This window comes from Harpia harpyja, chromosome 2 (genome assembly GCF_026419915.1).
Source record: "Harpia harpyja isolate bHarHar1 chromosome 2, bHarHar1 primary haplotype, whole genome shotgun sequence".
Taxonomy (NCBI): domain Eukaryota; kingdom Metazoa; phylum Chordata; class Aves; order Accipitriformes; family Accipitridae; genus Harpia; species Harpia harpyja.
Genome location: NC_068941.1, coordinates 56,732,050 through 56,754,783, shown reverse-complemented (window position 1 = coordinate 56,754,783; position 22,734 = coordinate 56,732,050). Strand labels below are relative to the sequence as shown.

At 34.6% G+C, this 22,734-nt stretch overlaps 1 protein-coding gene across 6 annotated transcripts in view; it reads left to right on the top strand.

Moving 5' to 3' along the window:
- Window positions 1–22,734, top strand: part of MICU3 (mitochondrial calcium uptake family member 3) — a 57,902-nt gene extending 35,168 nt beyond the window's left edge. For 3 of the 6 annotated variants that reach the window (XM_052779977.1, XM_052779976.1, XM_052779972.1), the window contains 6 exons: window positions 3,555–3,655; window positions 5,466–5,637; window positions 10,174–10,282; window positions 11,246–11,403; window positions 14,429–14,503; window positions 20,314–22,734. In XM_052779977.1, coding sequence (XP_052635937.1) covers window positions 3,555–3,655; window positions 5,466–5,637; window positions 10,174–10,282; window positions 11,246–11,403; window positions 14,429–14,497 — 609 coding nt within the window. In that variant the 3' untranslated portion in view covers window positions 14,498–14,503; window positions 20,314–22,734. The remainder of the gene's footprint in view (window positions 1–3,554; window positions 3,656–5,465; window positions 5,638–10,173; window positions 10,283–11,245; window positions 11,404–14,428; window positions 14,504–20,313) is intronic. The other 3 variants (XM_052779975.1, XM_052779974.1, XM_052779971.1) reach the window with 1 other exon arrangement.

Below are 22,734 nucleotides of genomic sequence, written 5' to 3'. Positions count from 1 at the left end.
CTTAATCTACAGTTAGCTGGCATAAATTCAGCCCCAAGTATAGGTGGCCTTAAGTCTGGTAATCTCTACACACCTTTAATTTGAAGAGAGAGAGGGTTTTTACTTCCGATGCCTCAGACTAATATCTGTAACTACAATGTAATTGAAGTTTAACAGCAGCTAAACTAAACATTGACTTAAATTTTCTGTAAAATGTATAAAAAATATCTCTGCTCACTTGTAAATCATTTTATGAAGAAAAATCATGTCCTGCATTTGCTCCACTGACCTTTTCCCACTTCTCAACATAAATCATCTTTATCTTGCTTGGATTAAGTTTGAGCCGGCTGGCTTTCATCCATATTCTTATCTCTCCTAGGTACTCTCACATCTGCATAATATTATAGCCATGTGTACTAAGCAAGTGGCATAAAGTTAGGTGACACTGGGGTCTGTGTTGTTTCATAGCCTTTTGAGAAGGCCTTGTGTAAGTTGAAAAGGAAAGTAAATAAGGTTGGTTGTTGTGGGAGTCAACTTACGGTCTCTTTGGGAGGGGAAGTTATTCACATCCAGTTTCTTTCTAGGGCAGTTTACAGTACTGTTTCTGCTGTTTGTAATTTAGCAACTACACCATCCTGTTGGAATATGCCAGTTATCACTGAATTCAGTTTGTGGTTTATTCTTAAATTACTAAATGAAACTGGAAATCAGTAGATTTGTTATCACTATAGAAAAATCAAGGACTTGCAGTAAGAAAGCTCTTATTAATTCAAAGCATAATATACATACTTCATTCTCAGAATATGTTGCTACGAGTGGACCATTGCTCATGAGTGTAACTTACTTTTAGTCAACCCTCTGTAGTCAAAAGCTTGAAATTAATTTTGCTGAATATAAAAAAAAAATAGATTTACTGCTCTTCAGGTTAGGAAATTGAGAAGAAAAGATGTTGCCATTATGCAGCAAGCCAATAAGGTGACTGAAACACTTGTGTCTCCTGTTTGTCACTTTACCTGTATCTGTATTACAGTTAGTGTAGAGGTAAAGAGAAATGAGGCAGGCGTTTATTCTCATTTAAATGACTGCAATATATATTAGATCAAAATAGAGGCTTGTATTCATATATATGGAAACAGGTGTGGTCATTTCATTTTCACTGATCTAAAATACAAAATTCATTCTATTATGAACAATAAATAATAGTTTTAAATTATAAAGGCTTTTTTTTTTATCCGTACCCCTTAAGAGAGAGAATTTATTTAATGCTATCAATGCAGGAGCATGAGAATAGTTTTCAGTTGCCTGCAATTCTGCAGAGAAGCATACTGGGTTGAGTTTCTGTAGTGAGGTTTTTGTTTGGGGTTTTTTCATTTACAGAGGCTGACCAAATGGGAATTGTGAAAAGACTTACAGATTGTATTTTTTTTAAATGGTTCTTTAGATATGGGTGGATGCAACCTAAGTCCAAGGTTTTGAAACGTTTTTGCAAGATGAAAGGCTGTAATTTAACATTTGATATCTTTCCAGTGTACTTGAGGGAAATTGAATGTGCTTAGGGATTTAATTGCTTAAAAGACGTCAGAAATCAGGGTATCTGCATTTCAGTATATTGTGTCCTGTAGTGGAGGATAACAATATTAAAAGACAAGTAGTGATTACTTTTCTGAATTAGTTTGCTCACTTGAAGAGCAGAGCTGTCTTAATTGAAGGACATGAAATATCTCCCTACCTATATATACACTATGTCATCTTATTTCTCCTTGGAGAAGAATATGAGAATAAACAGGAAGCTGGCGTACTTGAAATACAATCTTGACAATCCTAATATACTAAAGTACAGAAAAGTCTCTCTCATATCTTTAGTTCTTGGATGTTGAAAGGAAAGGATTCATGTTGTTACTGCCTCATGTTTTTCCTTGTTGTTGATACATAAATGCTCTTAATGGATATTGCATTTTACATTTTGTACACATCAGTATGTAAATTTGAAATTAATATGGTATATTTCAGAGAATGTAGATATGAAATGGTTTTTCATGGTACATGATGTTGAACTACTGCATACTGTTCAAAATTTCTTCCTAGTTGCTTCGTTTAGAGTTTCTCCTTCTGTTATAAATTTATAGCCTCTTCAGTTATGAAATAAAGTCAGACTTAAAGGACTCTGAGTGAAGCTTGCAGGTTTGTATATGCAGACCTTTATAGATCTGTATAAACAGTTTTCTATACTTATATTAAATCCCATAGGTTTATAATCTATCATTATGGTGATAAATTAGTATTGTTAATCTCCCAAATACTTACTAGGTTTCTCTACTGTGTATTCTGTTTTGTACTTCAACAGTAGAGTTGGCAAGCACACTTCCACAAAAATATGGTGTTGCTGATGGGTGGTAGCTTGCCTGGGAAAAGCAGAGACTACTGGCTTCCACTCTTTGCTTTTCTTGTAAGAAAAATGAGAGCTTGGACAGAAGGTTCTCCCTAGGCAGGTGCAGCAAGGAGACGAAATATATTAATTTTTGAATTTCAAATGTTGGCAGATGCATGTTAATGCCAGAAGGACGTTGCCATGGTGGAATACTACAGCTTATTTAAGAGTCTTGTATTACTGAATTATTTTTCTAGCTCTTCAGTCTATCAAGAGTTTCTTTGTAAAAAAGGTAAAATCAATGCATATACACAACAGTTAAAGATAACGAATGTGTAGTAAAAAAGTGGAATGTTGCACAATCACTATACATAGATGATAGTTACTTCTATTTATACACTGATGATAGTTATTTCTGTTTATATGTGTGTCTTCCTATTTGCAACTCTTGCTATTACACATGATCAAAAATAGCTGGTTTTACTATTCTAATTCTGTGCCTTCAAAGTTGATAACTATTTATTAAGGAAAAAGTATTAGTACATGTTCAAAGATTCCTGTCTGATGCAGAGACCACATACTTGGTAGATGAGAAACATTCTTAAGAGAATGAGTCAAACTTCAAAATTTCTTACAAGTTTGTTTTTTGAAGTATATTTGGGCAATAAAATTTAAACTGTAGTCATTTGCTACTTGTAGAAAAGAATCATATAAAGTATACCTGACTGATGTGAGTTGTTTTGGAATAAAATCCCATACTTAATAATTTTAAGGTATAAAATAAGAGTATATGAAGTAACGCCCTTTAATTTCTTTGTAGTTGCATAGTAGAAGGGAAAGGAGATTGTGTACTAAGGGAGTTATTTTTATAGTTTACCTCAACTGACTAGAACATTTTTTTTTCTCAAGAGTTTCTGGTTTTATTTTTCATGCTTTTTCCCTCTTCATTGCAGCTTCCATTATATTGTATTGTTGTTTTAAGTGTTTTCTACTAAACGCAATTAACAGCCTAATGCTATTTTGTGTGAAAATTGCATGACTAAATTAATTTAATGGATTTTAATACTAAAGTCTTTTTTAAGACTGTAAACATAAAATACAAACTCTTTTAATAGAAAGGTGTATTGTGATGACAAGCATTCTCAGATTATACTTCTGTAACTGATCCAATCATGGCCTTTAATTTTTTTTTATTCTAATATTTAAGCGTGCCGATGATATTTCAAGTTCACTGTCAGATACTACACTGCTTGTACACTTTTTTGGCAAGAAAGGAAAAGCTGAACTGAACTTTGAAGATTTTTATAGGTGAGTCTCAACTTTATTAATTCCTTGTAAAAAAATACTTGTCTGCTTGTTCTAATTAATGTGTATTATATGACTATATACATAGTTTATACAGACATGTATATAAAGTTTATATGCCCTTTGTGTGTGTTATATATACAAAGAGCAAAATAATAAGTGGACCAACAATAAGAAGTTCTGTACTAATGCTGCTGCATTTGCAAATTTTGTTAGCCCTTCTGTGCGTCGTTGGTTTGGGGTGGAGAGGTTATACCCCAACCCTGTCCTTATTGGTATGTAGGAACTTTTTTCTTGGTTTTGAATCCGCACACCACCACCCCCACCCCCCCTCGTTTGTCACTGCTTTAAAAAAAAAGTTTTTGTGCATCTCTGCTCTTAGGGACGTATTTAAATGTAAAGATTTTTCTGAAGGTATTGTGTAGGCACCTTAGAACAACCTTCTTCAGGAAAAAGTGAAAGCACAGTGGAAGCTATTGGCTTAATTATTACGCCAATTAAAATAGAATTTAAAAATATAGGGAAAGTGCCATAAAAACAGAGCTATAAAACTGTATTTTTCTGTGTGATTGAAAGAGATATAGCATTTGGTTATTGTTTCCTCAGTAAATATTCCCAGCACCTATTGTCTTTATAGTTATCACTTAACTGTGCATTCTAATCAATCAGATGTTTGCAAAATATTTTGCCTTAAAATTATGTATGTCATGAAAAGTATTCAGTATTGCACATAATACACAAACTGTGTCATCAAGTGAAATCCTGATGTGAGTTCAAAACAAGAACCAGAAAAGAAGTTACTTTTTCAAAAGGCATCTAGTTAAAATGTCCATCTATTGCTGTAAGATGTTGTGAATGCTGAAGAGGTCACAACCTAGTAGACATATTCATGAAAGAGGGATCCATCAAGTTTTATTCAACACTACTTTACCAGCTCAAAAAATCATTAAACTCTGGACTGGTGAGAGAAGTGCTATTGTATGTTTGCCTTGCACTTATACTTTTGCCTAGACATCCTTTTGATTTGAGCTCCTCATAGTTCTTAGAAGTCAAGTTAGTTATTAGGAAGGAGCATTGCAGACAGTGTCTACAGGATGGGAACCGTTGGGAACCTGTAACGGGGAAGTGTAACAGGTTGTGGTTGACAATCAGATGAACATGAGCTCCCAGTGCAGTACTGTGACTAGAGAGCTAATTTCATCCTTGGTTGTGTAACTAGGACATCAGGTAGAATCAGGGAAGTTGCATTTCCTTTTTATATGTAGCTGGTTTTATACTTTATCCAGTTTTGGTGTCCAGAATATACTAAATATGTTGTTAAGTTGGGAAGAGTTTATAGAAATATCATAAGAATAGTGAAGTATTAAAAAAAAAAAGTTTAGATTGGAAGGCTGCAAGAGCTCATCATACTTCGCTTGATAGAAAGGTAAGGTTTAATCGCAATCTGCAACTGTATGGGGAATAAATTTTGGGAATTCATTTAGTACCGTGATGGAATTTTCATTCTAGCATATAAAAATAAAGATCAGTGACCCACTGAAGAAGAAAATTAAGCAAACACAAACTAGAAGTAAATTAGAAGTGTAAATATTAAGTAATTTTAATCCTTACTAAACCACTTCGTCTTTGAGTTAGGATTGTTGTACTGATTAGAAAATATGGCAGCATAGATAAGGGATTTACCATCAGAGCTATGAAAAGGGAACTACTTTGTATAATGCTATTTGGCTTTATATTCTACGAGTCTTTTAAGGACATGGATAGTAGAAATATAAAGTATTACTATTTCTTCATATTTATGTTTGTGCTTTAGATTTATGGATAACCTACAAACTGAGGTTCTAGAGATAGAATTCCTTTCCTACTCTAACGGGATGAACACCATCAGTGAGGAAGACTTTGCTCATATTCTTTTGAGGTATACAAATGTGGAAAATACATCAAGTTACCTGGAAAACATGCGCTGCAGGATTCCTGAAGAAAAGGTAATTGTTTTGCTAGAACAGCAGTGGGCCACAGCATCCAGTCCCAGTGTCATCAAGATGAAAACAGCCTTGTTGGACTGAATGAAATTCTGTTACTGAATTAATTAGCACCAGGATTTTATTCTGATCATAAGCTCTGTGTCTCATGTTTTTCAGATTACTTGCTGAATAAAAAGTAGAAGAGTAAATAGCACATATGTTCTATAGGATTTAGCTAGTAATATTTTTGAAGTTTAGATAACAAAGCTTTGTATTACATGAAAATTCAGTTTAAACAGCAAAAATCATAAGACTTGAACAAGAACAATTTTCTAGCAATGAGACATTAAAAAACCTTTTTTTTCTTACTTCTCTTTTGCACTGCCACTGGAATAGTGCCTCTTCAGAAATAATATTGACACCCTGTATCTAGTTGTTTTACAGTCTTAATGATGGATCGCTTGTATATAATTATTGATGGGTATGTGGTTCTTATTAACGGTTGAAGAGATAGAAAAGATAATCAAAATAGTAAAGGTCATGAGGTAGATAGTCCTTCATTTGTTTAACAACAAATGTGTTGTCAGAAGTGTATCTGAGAGAAATATAGTGGCAACTATGCATCAGTGGTAATCAAAAGGATAAAGTTAAAAGTAGCCCTTCAAATAAGGGATGTTTTGGATACGTTCCTTCTGTTTGTGTTTACAGAAGGAGATCAGATTAATCTGACCTAGACATCTAACTCTTTCAATAGCTATGTATTTTAATAGAATTGACAGCAGAGCTTGTGAAGAAAAGTAATAAATCGGTTTGGACAGCTTGGGGGTTTTTATTATTTGAGAAACTACATTGTAATTTCAGTCTACAGAGTAAGTAAGATCAGTCAGCTGACCTGATAGAAACACACTCCAAAAATTAACAGTTTTCTGTTGAAATACCTAGATTATCTGATTCTTCCTGTGGTCGTATAGCAGTTAGGTCCACTGAGAAATATAGCTGGGGAGTGGAAAGGGAAAGCAGGGCTGTCTCTTGCACCAGATTAGGTGTAAGGTGAAGCAGTAAGATTGGGATCAGAGTTCCTGCTCACCGACCCTTTCTGAGTTCCTGGTCTAGCCACTGAAGTACTCAGTTCTAACTACTCTAAAAGCTCTGCACAGCTTTTAATGTTCAAAGCCAAGACAGTGCAACAGAAATGGTATAAAGCTCTTTTTGCATGCTTCACAGCTGTTTTTTGTTTAGGGTAAAATCAAGATTTCCATATATATGGAAATATGAAAAAAAAGTCACTTTGGGGCTTGTATAACAATGATGTAAGTATCACTTGGGTAACTGAAAAATAACAACAGTCATAGGTATAGAGAAGTACTTCTTTGAATGGCAAAGGTGAAGTTGATTAAGTAAATATATATACACTTTCTTTTAAACACAAGGAAGTATTCTTTGAAGTTCGTCTCTAAGTCTTCCCATGCCACTGTTGTGATAGCAAGTCTTCCACAGTAGTTTCCTCTTCTTCATCTCTGGTGGGACCATCAGCTAAGGAAAACTTCCACATAGAAAGCTGTGTCACTCGGTTAGAGGTTTGCTTATGCTGCATTCTAGGAACTTCCTGGCACTTGACCTGTGCCATGTATCTGTATATTATGTGCTATACCTCTATTAAGTAAGACAAGACATTGCCATTTTCCATAGCTCGATATCACTGGCTTGGTAAATGTGCTGTCAGTACAGTGGAAAAAGTAAATCCCTGTGACATCTCTTGGGCTGGCCACAGGGTTTTGAGAATGGGATTTTGCTTCCTATTGCCATGGAGGCGTTTTTCATATGTTTTCACTTTTACACCTGTAATAACATTATAATTTGAAAATTATAAAATGTACTCTATTTTATTGCAGTGGCACACTGCAATACTATTACAAGCCAGAGGATTCCATTTAGAAGAAAAATTAGTCTAGTCTGTAAATAGGCAGCTACTCTCACAGTTGGCAATGTTAATCTTTCAGGGCGCTGTATGTAGAAGCCTCTAAAGCAACATGATGATCATTTGGTGTACTGTAGTCATGTTAAAACGTTCAGCTGGCATGCTGCCTGCTCACAGGATGTTTTCCCCCTTTTACTAACTATATGCCAAGCAGTGATTCATTTAAGCTGGCATCTTGAACCACTACAAATATCAGCTCCTAAAGAAAGTCTATGCATTTTTAACAGCACTGGTGCATTAATATAACAGTTTTCTTTGCTGTAATGGAATATAATCTGTCCAAATAAATTAAAAAGTTAGCTTCCTTTTACATAGGAAATAAATAGTTTCCAGTAGGAAGATTCTGTGATATCTACATGTAGATAACTTCCTATGTCAAAATGCAAAACATATGGCAAATACAAAATGTTATTACAGTTACCAGTTGAACAAAAAGTCCTAGGAAGGGAGAGAGACAGTAGAGTGCTGTATGCCCAACTCTCTTTGAGTGTCATTTTGCCTGCCTTTCTGCCTTTGTGTCCTTTGCTGTTTCTTCTTGAGAGGAAATAAACATGTATGATTGCAAATGATTTCAGCAGAAATTGTAGAACTCTTAAATGAAGCCAGATATTTTTCTCATTGCTAAAATGTTGTGGAGTGTGTACAGTTTAGCCATGGACTGCAGGTGTGACTCCTTTATCTCCCTGCTTCATCTCCAGTGTCAACTCATGGCAGCAGTTTTCATCACTACTAGAAACACAAAAGCTGCAAAAAGGCTGGTTTGTAAACCAGTGGCTCTCAGCCTTTCCTACACAAGGGCTACTTTCCATCTAGACTGATCATCTCCTGTCTAGTTACATGGAAAGAGCCAGGATTTTTACAGTAGCCTGAGCTCTTACAGTGTCCCACATTCAGAATCTTTACAGACAAACTGGTACAAATTAAGGGTTTTTTAAAAATCGTTGTGAACGTAAAAATGTCAGCTCAAGACTTTGAAGGCCATATTCTATTATTGCTATTTTGCCATAGTACCTGAGGGTCCTAGCTGGGGACTGAAGTTTCACTAAGCTAGGTATTTCACAAATATGTAACAAAATTATTCCAGTCCCAGAGAGTTTTCAGTCTAAACAGAGTGCAAGAAAAGGAACTTGGACATAAACTATTAGGTGTCAAATGCAATGAAATAAGAAGACAGAATTGGTTAGTATTAGTAAATAAAGCTTTTAAGATTAAAATTTAAAGGGGAATAAGGAGGTGATTCTGCTTGTGTCTGTGAGAGTTTCCTCCCAATTGCAAAGGATGAAACAGAGAACAAATATGCTTGTTGAGAAAAGGAATTCATGATGGAGATGGGTCAAGCTCTCCAGTCAAACTGTTTATAAATCTTAGTAGAACTTTGGTAGGATCACTTAAGCAGTGGTTTAAATCTCAAGTGGGTAGAGGCCTATTGAAGTCTTTTATTTTAACAATATTATGTTGCTCTCCACAGTTACCACAGTACTTGCTGTCTCATATGGGTTTACGCCCAATCTCTGTCATTTTCTCCTCTGCCACAAACCTACTTCAGTATGTTTTCTGTGTTCCACCATACCATAATGACTATGTATATCTTTGAGGAGAGACATAGGTCAAGAATTTAGTTTGAATAGAAAGGCTCACAGGTCTTTCTATTGTCTTCAGGTTTATTTTCAGAGAGAAGTAGTTAAATAGGATAAAAGGATAAAAGCAGACAGAAGAATAGCCAGGAATGATAGTTAAAGGAGGCCAGGGAGATCAAGGTTTGATGAAAAATGCCATCCCATGTTCAGAATGGCTGACAGACTATGGAGAATGAGAGATAGGCAATGGTCCTGGCTTAATTCAAAGTCTCTGTTTAAGGTCTCTTTCAAAATTGATTTAGAGATAGTTTATTGGGTCTTTGGATTTCTAGCTGAGAGAAAAGCAGAATAAATATAAGGAAAGAAGAAGAAATAAGCTCTTTTAACAACAACAATTTCAGAGAAACTTTCACAGAAGATATTCTGAAGTCTGGCAAAATACAAAAGACTTTTTAAAAACCTGGACAAACCCTGCAATACTTGATGCTTGGAGTATCAGCTGAAGAGACTTCGGTGTCTAAATCTGGATATGTAAAAACTTCACCTTAAAAGTACAGAGCTTAAGTTAGATCATAACAAGTATTTATGAATTCATTCAATGTATTTATGTGAGCACACACCCTCGCATATAATAGCAGTTTGCAGGTTTTCTGTAGTAAACATACTTCAATATTCATACAAACCTAGACTTTTATTCTCAATTGTTGCATCATAATAATCCTGGAATTCTTAAAGATTGCCTTAAGCAATGGAACAATATTTTTGACTGCTTTTTGGGTGAGAATTGCTATCCGTTGCAGTGGCAAAGAGGAAGGACATCTTGCATTTTCAGGAGACTCCAATTCTTTACTTTATTGACTTTCAGTACAAATCTGTATTTTTTTCAATGGGTGTAGTATCTATTCTTAAATGAAGTAGACATAAATAACTGCAAGGTTTATTTATTCAGTTGTCATCACTACTGGTAATTCTTATGGTGCATATTGTTCTTCCATTTTTTAGGGTATCACATTTGATGAGTTTAGATCATTTTTCCAATTCTTGAACAACCTAGAAGACTTTGCAATTGCAATGCAAATGTATAATTTTGCAAGTCGTTCCATAGGTCAAGGTAAGTATTTGTATTTTTACAAAAATCTGTTGATAAAGATACAGAACTGTGACAAAAATACAAAAATGTTTTGTAATTCCTAGTTTGTAGTTTTAATGTCTCAGGTAAAAGGCTAAAAAGGCTAGGACTCCAGCTTTGAGAGGAGAAGGCTCAGTCATATCATAAGAAATATGGTAAAGCTTTACAAAGTCATATAAGTGGTGTATAAGCTGAATGCAGAATAGTTGGTCATCAAATCCTACAATACAAGAGTTAAGAGGCACTTGATGACATCAATAAAAGATCAGTTTAAAGCAAACAAAAGCATTTCTTTACACAGTGGGCGTCTGGAATCTGGCCTTATACGAAGGTTGTAGAAGGAAACAGTGTCAGAAGGTCCGAAGAGGGATTAGACAGATTTTTGAACAAATCAGTAAGTGGGTGCTGAAAGAACTAGGCAGGTATGTACTGACTAAAATCCTTAATACAACAGCTGAAATGCTTGGGGAGTGCAAGGTGAACAATATGTGAAGTGGTCAGACTTGCATGCTCTCCTCAAGTAGCATCTTCATGGGGTCTGACATAGTAACACCATGTGGCCTTACCAAAGGGGTATACTGTTTTCTCTGCGCTCTGCTTCTTAGGTTCTGTTTTGTGTCAATTAAGTAGATGCCATCAGTATATATGTAACATAGGTTTAATTATAATATGATTTTCTAATTTTGTTATTGCATACAGGATAGTGTATCGACTGTTATCTTTTGTGTAAAATAATTGATACCAATTAAGCAGTATCATTTTGTATCAGTTGAGAACTACTTGGTTTAGAACTGTGAAATTCCATCCTAATTTTAACGTTTTCGTATTTTTTGAGTGTTTAAATGTGAAAACTCAAGTTAAAAGTTTACTTGTATTTCATAATATGTTGTCCACAAAGTAGGATTAATGGTTTGGTTTTTTTCTTCTGATGTTCTCTTTATACAGATGAATTCAAACGTGCTGTGTATGTAGCCACAGGTGTGAAGCTTTCACCACATTTGGTGAACACAGTTTTCAAGATTTTTGATGTTGACAGAGATGACCAGTTGAGTTATAAAGAATTTATTGGCATTATGAAAGACAGACTCAATCGAGGGTTTAGGGTAAGGATTCTAATTTTTATAGTTATCTTAGTTGACTTTACTACTTACCACTACTTATTTTAGCACCTGTAGCACCGGTAGGTTGCAAACCAACAGTGCGCATGTTTAAAGATGTATGTTTTATAGAAATCCTGAAGTAGTCTGTAAGATAAATTCCTTCTTAAATTCTTTATTTTTTATTAGAAGGCAATACATAGAGGATATAATGTACCTTTATAGTACACAAAACAACTTGGAGATGAGAAATCCTCTGCATACTGTCATTCTTCTGTATTATGTGATTGATAGATTGGCATTAAGAATTTTAACAAGGGTAGCAATTATGTCTGGGTTTTTTGCAGGGAAAAGAGAGTTTGTCTCTCTCAAACTTGGGCAGTTTAGTTAAAGGTCAACTGTTGGCTCTTCTAAAACATAATTTAAAATACTAAGTGTTGATAATGACTGTTGGAAAGAGTTGCAGCAGAAGATAGTTTTAATTTTCAAATAAAGAATTAGTGAAGTGGTGCTGAACAATGCTATATTCTAGTTCAAAGTTGCTTTTGATAATTTAACCCTGATTCTAATGTATTAAATTACAAGAAGCTAGAGGACAGAAAATTAATTGCAGAAAATTTTCATAGAGAACACGCTTGTAAATCATGCTTTGCCTTTTAGGTGAATGTATAGGCCTTGCTGCCCTCTTCAGGTTCTGTGTAGTACAGGGGAATTTATAGTAGCAGAAAAAATTTTATTTAGAGTATTATTAATAAAAGTCACATTTTTTTCTTCATATGAGAGGTGTTAACATTTTTAACTAACTGTAAAATGGTGTTTTTCATGACAACCTAGTCCCTTAGACATAAATCTTGAACTGTATTATGGTTCCTAAATTCACATTTCAGTATGTTATTTCTGTAATACAATTTTAGTAATTTTTAGTTAGCTTCCTAAGTATAATTTTAGAACTGTCTGTGAAGTGGTGTTGAGTCTAATAGTTCTCTTGTTATTTTTGTAATATTATGATCGAATGTAAAATGTGGATAACAACCACTGCATTTGTAACAAACTTATTTCCTTGTTGGTCCTCAATGCCTTTTATTATGGTGTGGGAATGATGATTGTTTCGTAACCGTTTCAAGATGTTCAGCTATATGTTTTAATTGTTTACTAATTGTAATTGTGCAGTGTATGTTAATTTAACCAGAAAACAGTCTGCTTATGAAGTAGTTCTTGTAAATGTACTACATGTTTTTATTTCACAAAATGCATGACAAAAATCACATATAATCCTTAAGAATCTATATCATCCACTACTATTCAGTCTTATGCATGTATCTTTCTTTTGCCTAGGCCACTATAAAATATTCCAGTAGACTGTAAAAGAACTATAAAGAATAGCCAAGGATGTTCTGAAGAATAGCACCTTCTTTTATAAATGATATGTCTAATTTTAATTAGGTATGAGATATCTCCTGTATTGCATAGGAGATGATCATTATTTGGTCCTAAAATTCGGTTATATTCAGACATGCCTACATGCAGACTTGTTAGACTATTCAGAAAAATGCATTCTCTTCACTAATCAATAGTATTCCAAGACAATTACAGTACCAAATTTAGGAATTACAATTTCCAGTAAGTTTTCATAAGTGTCACACAAACCTGATTTTTCCAAGAGCAGTAAAAACTGCAAAAAATTTGCCTTTTCAGTTTAATAAACATCCCCCCCCCCCCCCCATCTTGGTTTAGAATGAAAAGAAGAAAACACATAAGAACCTTTTGCCCAGAACAAATTGGCAGAAAGTGTCACTAATTGCTTCCTATTGTTTGTTCATTAAAAGTTCCACAGTATTTAGTGTGGTCAGAACAAGTAAAAGTTTACCCTCTTGCTCCTACAATGTGGAGGGCTCAAATGTTGTCTTGTGCTAAATCAAAACTAACAAATCACTAACCTTTTCTTTGTTAATAACTGTGTTTCGAATCCATATTAAGATTTGGTCAGTTCCATTATACAGATAAAAGAACATTATAGCTTTTGCTTATGCAGTATTTTGTAGCAACATGGACATTTTTGTCATGAGCAATTTGAACCCGTTTATAAAGTGTAAATGCCTGATTTTAATGTTAAGTATCCTACAATTAATGTCTGCCCAAATCAATGTAGTCTGTGATTATCACTCTAAAAACACCTAAAAATAACAGTTTAAAATAGGCCTATGATTTGAAGTATGATTTTACAATTAACATCTTATACTTAGTAATTCAACTTTTTAAAAAGTTGTTTCACTGAAATGTTTGCCCAGAACAATCATGAGGGCATCACAGAGCTTGGTACTAGGACCATGTATTTTAGAAAAGGGCATTTTGTAGTTATATAGTCTGACTAAAGCAAACATATTGAAGAGCAAAGAGTTACACAAGTCCAATGAAACTGGAGTTCTGAAAGGTTAGTTAGTACCTACCAGCTTTGTCTTATTTAAAAGCTTAGCCATAAACTTGAGGAAGGTCAGGTACTACCCTTTATAGGAACATAATAAATATTCATTTTAACATATATTTTAGATATGTTTTTGGAAAAGTAAATGTCTCAAAGAGTTTATCAAATGAAATTTCTCTCTTTCTGGAATATAGTATTATAATCTGAAACCTTTTCTGGTTTTAGTAGTTCGAAACAAGCTAGTATATTAAGCTGCCATCAAGTGGTCAGTTAGAGTATTGCCATAAACTTATTAAAATGTGCAGACATGAAAAGCTTTATTTTTTCTTGCTGTTTGGTTTAAAATAGTTATTTCTTTTCTTTTTTTTTAATTTAAAAATATATAAGAAGATTCCCTTTCTTTATAAATTCCATTTTTAAACTAAAAGATTTGGAACTTAATGACTAAATGATAAACATTTTACCTAGCACATACTATACTGTATCTTCAGCTATTTGTCACTTAAAGCCATTTTTTTGTATTTTCATGATACCGTTGTCTTATGCTTACCTCTGGCTGCCTTCACATGTTGTCTGCATCTGTGCACTTCTCCATCTTCTGCTCCACAGGGCTACAAACCTATACAGAGGTATACTACTTTCAAATCCTGCGTGAGGAAGGAACTCTATAGCAGATAAATGACGGTATGTGTTAGCCGCCCAGTCTGAGTGTGCTGGCATGCTTGCAGGAATGGCTGAATGTTAAACTGTCACTGCTATGTTTCCTGTTTCAAAATTCAGGAATAGGTTATCTGACTGTAAGCAATGTAGTAGCTCAAAGCATCACGCTGTGTTTTTGACTGAAGCAATAGAACTTTATTCTGAAGTTGGCAATGACTGACTCACGCTGTCACTGTTTTGTAAGCCAGCTGCAATTTTGTGCTATGTTTGGAATAGAGAAGAGTATTCTTTCATAGTTTCTGTTGCTGTTTTCTGTCTGTCCTGTGACCACGTTTCACTAATTTCTCAGATACCTGTAGCTAATAAGTATTTACCAATGAAGATTGCAAAGGCAATTTTTCTTTCTGAGAGACTGTTAGTAACTTGATCCTACTTTGATTTATAGTTATGCTTTTGAAAACAATAATGTGGTTTTGGCTTCAAAAATAAGCACTGTGCCCACACGTGACCACCATGCCTGCTTCTGCATTTCCACCACATGAATATTCATTCTTACAATTAGATTGTACTGTGGAGTTCAGTGTAAAAACTGTGGTGTGGATATTCTGGAGCCATATTGTGAAACTGTCGCATGGTGGACACAGCAGAAATGTGTTAGCAGACATTTCTTAAACAAAGCAAGAGTTTTCTCCTTCTCATTTTAAGATTTTGGTGCCAGCACTTTTTTCCTGTTTATATTTATAGACTTCGCAGTAGTTGCTACGAAGACTGCTAACAGCTAATGTAGGTTGCAGATGTATTACTTTGCAGTGGGGAGGAGCAGAAAGATGTACGTCATGACAAACAAGGCCTCATAGCCAGTGGTCTGCTGTGAATGGACCCCGTGGAGTAGCCAGCACATCTCATGTGCTCCTGAGCCAGGAGAGTTTGACTGTTGTTCCCCCGCTGTTTTTAATTCTGAGGCACAATATTAAGCTGAGATTTCTTGTCTAATAACTATCTTCAGATGCCTCCGTACATCACCATATTGGCATCTGATCTTCTGAATCATCCCCTTTCCTATCATATGCCTCTCTGAGCACATGTATGCCACTGAGCATGCTGGGCCTCTGGTTTAAATCTTTCTTCCCTAACTCTGAAACAGCATGGCAGGAAACCGAGGAGTGTAGGTACACTAAGCAGAAGTTTCTTGGATCCTGTTTATCTGGGGTGATGGCTGGCTTCCAGCACAGTGGAAAAGCTAAGTCTGTAAGGATGAGAGGTGGGGTCCACTTACTCAGACTGGTAGCCCACTGGCTCACCAGTCCCACTGATGTTTTCCTTTTGTAGACCCCTATGGAAGATAGGTAAGAGAGAGGGAATATATCTAAACTGTTGACCTGTTCCAATGGCACAGCGTGTTGTGTACTCCAAACTGTGTTCTTTGGGACTCTTCATGCCATTTTCTTTTATTCAATGAAGTGTCACATCTTTTGAACAGGCTGGTTCTTTGAAATTCATCAGTGAAGATGGCTTGGGGCACGTCTAGGCTTATGTAGCCGATTTGTCCTCCTAGAAAAAAGACAAGTTCTGTTTGATCTGCATACACTCGTCATAGGATTATTTCTTTATTATTTTGATTAACTATTAACATTTTTAAAATTATACCTCCTCTTTATGAGTATAACCCAAATACTGAAGCTTTGTACTAATATGTGAGGAACAGAAAAGGAAATTTGATCTTAACAAACAAAGCATCTGGTTTCTAGGAAGTGGGACTGTGTCCTGGGAAGTGTAAATGACTAACAAAATAGTTAAACCAACATTTTAGTAATCCAGCTCATCAGTCACGTAAGAGGAAATTCATGGCTTTAGATTAATTTTATGTAACTTCATCTCTTTGAAACTTTTGACTCTCAAAACTTCCTTTCTTCTTTTCCCGCGTCTTTTTAAAAATCATTCTTAGGAGTACTTTGTCTTTTTGTCTCTACTAATTCTGCCACAACCTACACTGTCGTTGCATATCAAGTATTGTTTAAACTGTAAACTTGTCAAGATATGGAACAGCTCTTACAGGAAAATATCAAAATGCTATATGGTCATGATGCTTTCCTAGTAATTTCAGTGAAGGGTATGTGACCAAGTGGAACAAAATGCAGGGACACAAAAGAATCCAATATCTAATCATCAAGCCTAATAAAATTAGCTTGGTGACAAAAAGAGAGACTGTGGTAAAAGCATCAAATTTACATACATCGACACCTTGACAGAGATCTGAATTCAGGCAATAAATTACTTCCTTCATCTTTTGAGATGGAGTAAACTGGGAGAAAAATATACAGTGGAGATTTATAAAGGGAGATTTTGTTCACTCTGTATAAAGTCATTCTCAAGAAAAAAAATTTAAAGTTAAATAATAGTATGTCTACACTATGCACTGGGAGACAGACACAGAAACCAGGTTAGTTCTCAGTGCACTGACCTGGCCCAGTGCAGCCTCACTAACATAGTGTAGAGGTTGCTGGTTATTTACCCTGCTCTTTTTCTCCACTAGAGCTCCTGGATGCTATAACAAGAATGCTTCTGGTACCTAAGCTTGCCTGTGTAGGTCTGTTTCAGATATCTGTTCCCTGTGCACTCAAGAATGCAGTGTAAACCTCAAATATGTAAAATTCCCTCTTGCCTGCAGACACATTCGTCAGCTACTGCTCTTCACTTGAGCAACTGCTCCTTGTCTTTTGTGATGAATTACAGTCACATATCTAGTTGTTAGCTATTCTGAGTTCATTTTTGTGCAAAGTGTTACTTAACTTGCAGTATTTCTTCAAATTTGTTGTAAATATTTATTAAAGTTTGTTGCAAATGTCAGTTAATGGAAATGGAAACTTTAGCTGAAACACACGTGAAGTGATTTGGAGTTAGTTACTGTGGAGGAGAACAGAACTAATTCTGTCTTTGCTGTACAGTGTGGAGTGAAAGTGAATTTACATAATTCTAAAAATTATTTTCTATTATCTTATAAATTGAAAAGATAATAAAGACAGAATCATTGGAGATTTGAAATTGAACAATTTCAGTTGGGTAATTCAATTTCAGTCTGATGTACAAAAAAACAGATAGATGTATGCGAAGTACAAAAATCTGCTGCAGTTACATCCCAAAGTTAGGTGCAATACAATAACTCTTAAGTCTGCTTTGTTCCAAATATAAATGTACAGATCATTGTCTGTGCTTTGATATACTTTCTGTGGTAAATGTAGAACTCTGATGAAAGAGATTAAAATACTTGGCATACGTACCATAGATTATACCATACTTTGAATCTGCACCCTGAAAAGGGATAAACAGCACATTGTGCTGTACATTACATATCTCTGAATTTCACTAATGCAATTTACTTAACAGTGTAAAGAATGTTGTACCCTTATAATAAATAATTAAAATCTCTCCTTGGGGAACAACTGTACAAGCTCTGTGTGGTCCAAAGAGCTGGCAATGTTCTTGGAGAGCTTGAGTTTCTGCATTTCTCTCCCTGCAGGGCAGACAGCCTGACTCGGCATCGGCAGGTACTCCTTTGCATGTACTGTAGGGAGAACAGAAAAAACATGTTAGTAGGGAGCTGCTGAACAGAGCTGAGAGGAGAGCTCTGCTTTGAATGCCTTATCGAAGGGTTATCTAGGAAACTTCTAGCAAAACCCTTTCAGAGTTCATTTCCAAAGAAGGATGCTAGAGGCCAACTTCAGGAGGGATTCGAGTCCATCTGAAAGTACTGTTGGCTAAACTACTTGTGTGTTCAGTAACTGTAATAGATATTTAAGCTATAATTCCAATTTTGTTCACTTCTAAAGTATTGAAAGTAAATACTGTATGTCACAATTGTAAATCTAGAAATTAAGTTGTATGTCCCTGTAATGTCTTTAAAATCTTAAGATTTTTCATTAAAAGAACTATTTTCTAGTTGTTCTGAATTTTGTGGGGTTTCTAAATTTCTGATTGAAGGTTTTGAGGAAGTAATAGTTAATAGCTGAAACCAGTGTCTTGGGACTGATTGAGGAAGGACGTTTCATTTTAAGAAAGACATGAAAGACTGAAGCATGGATTCAGAACCTCATTTCTAGTCAAGTTTCATCAATAAATTGCTGTCTTGTGTAAATACTTCATTCAGTCAAGTGAGATTAAGATTTTCCATGTAGTTAATATTTTGAAAGCTTTTAATTTCCATACTTTCCTAATATACAGCAGCTGAGTACATCTATCATAAGAGATAGCTTTCAGAAAAAAAAATGAAGAGGCTGTTGCTTACTAGTTGAGACTGTTGCTTACGTGTTCTCTAAAGCAGATAAAGTCAGAAGTGTGTGATAGGCACACCTTACTTACTCATATTACAAAACTGGAAGTTAGAGAACCCAAACTTTTGATCCTAAACCTGACTAGAACCTTAAAAACATACCTGGATACCATGGGAGGAAAATGTTCCAGTGAAATGTGAAAGCATTGCAGACTATGTGGACAAAATGCTCTTTCTGTGAATTTGGTACACTGAGAGTAGATACAACAATAATACATAAATTAGAAATAAGTAGATGAACAGTTAATGTACTTCAGTGTTTCTTTTACTGATTTTCACAAACATTTCTCTGAACCTGTTTCATAAAATAAAAAATAAACGTGTATCTTAAAGCACTGGTTAATCAACGGAATGTGCTTTTGTTAAATAATGCAATGCATTTTGCAAGTAGTACAGTTTTTTCATAAGATTGACTCTAAATCTCAACTAAATTATGCATTCACATAAGTGTTGTTTCTAATATTTCATTTAAAGTCTGGATTATATACTGCTGTGGATTAGATTGTTTCCTGAATATTTACAACTTCTGCATAATGTTCTATGCTTTTTAATTATACAAGATTAATAATAAGAATAAATGGAAAGTAGGCTTTACTCTCTAATGGTTGGTTTTATTATACTGCAATGTCACAATATTTTTAACTTCTTCACTCAGTTCAACCAAAACAAGCTATCAGACAATCTCTCACCTTGACACTGTAACCATTTACCTCCGGATACGGGACTTAATTTCTAAGATGGATTAAAATTTAAAATTACTTTTAAATGCTTCTCACTTATCTACAATTACAATTCCTGTTCCTTACTTAGCCTCTTCCCCAGTTGTTCTAATACTTAGCCCCTCTCCATCTTTCTGTACTTAATATAAAAATAGGCTTGTGAAATTAGGAACAGCAGAAGAAATAATGAGATCCAGTGGTAACTATGGACAACATAGAGTCTAGTGAATCTCCCAGGCCAGCGTTTGGCCAATATTCCTCTCCATTCGGTGGGCACTTACTAATGTCAATGAACTACAATGCAGTTTAGGATTAAGGTAACCTAGTATGAAGAAGCTTTCCTATCATCTCCCTGTTTTGTATTTGGCTTTTGCTAATGCCTCAGTTTCATGAACATCAATAATTTTCTGTGCTTTTTATTTGGTGTTAGAGGTGAATTTTTAGTACAGCGTCAACATGAAGAAGGAAGAAACAAAACTAGAGAGAGAGTAGTACATACCAGAATAAAGAGAAAATCTTTCTTACGGGTTTTAATATACATAGGCTATTTGTTGAATGCTAACTGTGTGCTGTGAGGTGAGGATGAATTCTGAATACTTAACCTGTGTATGGATTTATAACCCTCATTTTACGGAAGTACTTCTGAGCCATAGAAGTATCTGATCTTTCATGATTTTAATATTAAAATATGTATCTAGTTTGTATGAGTCTGAGTCAAATTTAGTGTAATATTAAGGAATTTAGTGAACAATATCTTTTTCCAGTTGTATGTTTTTCACTTTTCACAGGAGACTCCAAGGAATGGTTGGAAGGAATATTACTCTTGTGTGATGACTGTAACCAGTGAACATCTCAGAGATCTATGGAAGCAATTTCGGAGACGAGATATGCTGAGATAAAGGAAGAAAGAAGGAATATCTGCACTGGTTAGAACTATTTATTCCTATGAATTCTTAATGAAGAACAAACTAACCCAGGTGAATCATGAATCTTCCAGCTGCAGTAGAAAACACAGGACTTCTTTTCCACTTAATGTAGTGATCATTAACTCTTATAGCTGCTTTTCAGTATGTATTTTATTTAAACGATGAACTACAACCTGATTGGCAGAAGTCTTTTTTTAAGAACACATTTTGAATATTAGTTTTTATTATTTTGAGATACATTTGTCATTTGAAAGAAAACAAAAATAAGTTTTACACCTTGGTAGGCAAACGTTTTGGCAATGAAGAGAAACTGCCCGCATCAGCTTAGACTGTGAATTTGCTTTCAGAAAAGCACTATTAAAAAGTTTGTGCTAAATTGATAATGACAATGCATTAAGTAGCATAACAATTATATACGGGTTGAATGTACAAATTAAACTCTTAGAAGCTAACAAAGCTGTTATTTTAAAAAGAATAAAGCTGTTACGGTTATAATGTGAATGATAGGTATTTACCTAGGAATGGTACTGTATGGACTATAATGTTCAGATTCTCCAAGTCTTACTACTATGTTTATTAATTTATCCTTTAAAAAAATAGGACAGATTTTAAGATGTCTTACAAGCAGTGTATTAAAGAAAAGTCAAAATGTTCAAATTCACATTAAGTAATACACACTTTGTAATGTTTATTATAAATTTTATTGCCATATGTATAAATTCACTGGTATATTTCTGGTAGAGTAAAACTTCATGTGTTTCTTGTGAGTAGTGCACTTTTATATGAAGTAAGACATGGCACTGAATAGAAATTACCATTGTCTAATTTGCTACTCTGGAATGCAGTATCTAAAAAATAGATAAATAACTTGTGTTTGTGTCAAACAAAAAAACCAAAACAAAAAATGAATGCATGCAGCAGTACAGAGCAACACTCACCAAGTAATATTATTTGAATATTACACATCAAATATTAGACATAAATTAGGCGTTACAAAGGTTACGGAGACTACAGGCAATGAGCAGCCACCATGACCTTTCATGCCCTGTAGGTTTAGATGTTACAGAGACAGTGGTAAGTACACTGTTACATTTGGTTTTCATATTCTACATTTTTTCTTTGCTATTCAGCAGCAGCGTTTTTCCTTAGTCCCTTTCAAGATGATCATTAGGTGGTGGGAATTAAACACAAACACCTATTTCTTATATCGTTCCTGAAAAGGTTCACTGGACATCAGATAAGTCTATTTATTTAGGAACAATCTGTGCCTTGAAATATTTCTAGCTGAATACACACACACTAAAACTGATGTCAATAAATTGTTACCAGAAAGGCAAATATTTGGTGGAGTCTGACAATTAAAATAGAACCAAAATAATGGTTTTAAATCTTTTATTACTCCAAATACCTGTAAGCAAACTTTTCAAAATTGGATTTAGTGCACATGTTGCTCAAATGCCATCTTACATCACGTGAATGGAAAAGATGTATAGCATGTGTGTAAGTACACCTAAGTTTAGAAATGTTTGATTTATAAGATTTAGCTCTGCTAAAAAATCAAAACAAAATGAAAAGAAATATGTTTTTTAAGAAATTCTGCTCTGAGAATCTTAGGGAAAAAACGTGCTAGGTGTGGCTTTTATATGAGAAAAAGCCAGTTCAGAAAGCTTTTGAAGGATGCTACTGTAGTTAATATTTCATGATAAATACTTACCAAATTTCCACCTTGTCATCCTTAAACTACCGACAACAAGAAAGATCAAATAAATTGGGATGAAGACACAACAGAACACGGATAAGCTGCAATCTCTGTGTGATCATTTAGGGAATTAATTGTATTCAATGTATCGTCTTGGTACGCAGAACTGTCTCACTGCTTCTTGTCAGCATATGCAAAACCCAATTTGCTACTTCAGTGATGAAGGACAAAAAACAGGAAGAAAGGATAGGGAGTTATTGAAGAGGTTTCCTTCCTTCCTCTTCATTCACTACTGCCCACTCACAGTGATCCTCCCCTTGGAGGAAGCGGTGACACCATCATAATTTTGCTCCTCCACTGCCCTAGGCAATAGTGCACTTTGCTTTTATGGCTGGCTTGAGACAATTTTATCATTTTTCTATATATTTCCTAACTATAGTCACTTAATACAAAATAGAATGTGAAGGTGTCAGATTAGTTTTTAAGAGTATTTTTTCTCATTTAATAATAAGTTATTTAATATAAATATGAATATATGCATATAATATTCTTGTTTATTTCAAAATAAATGCACCTGAAACTAA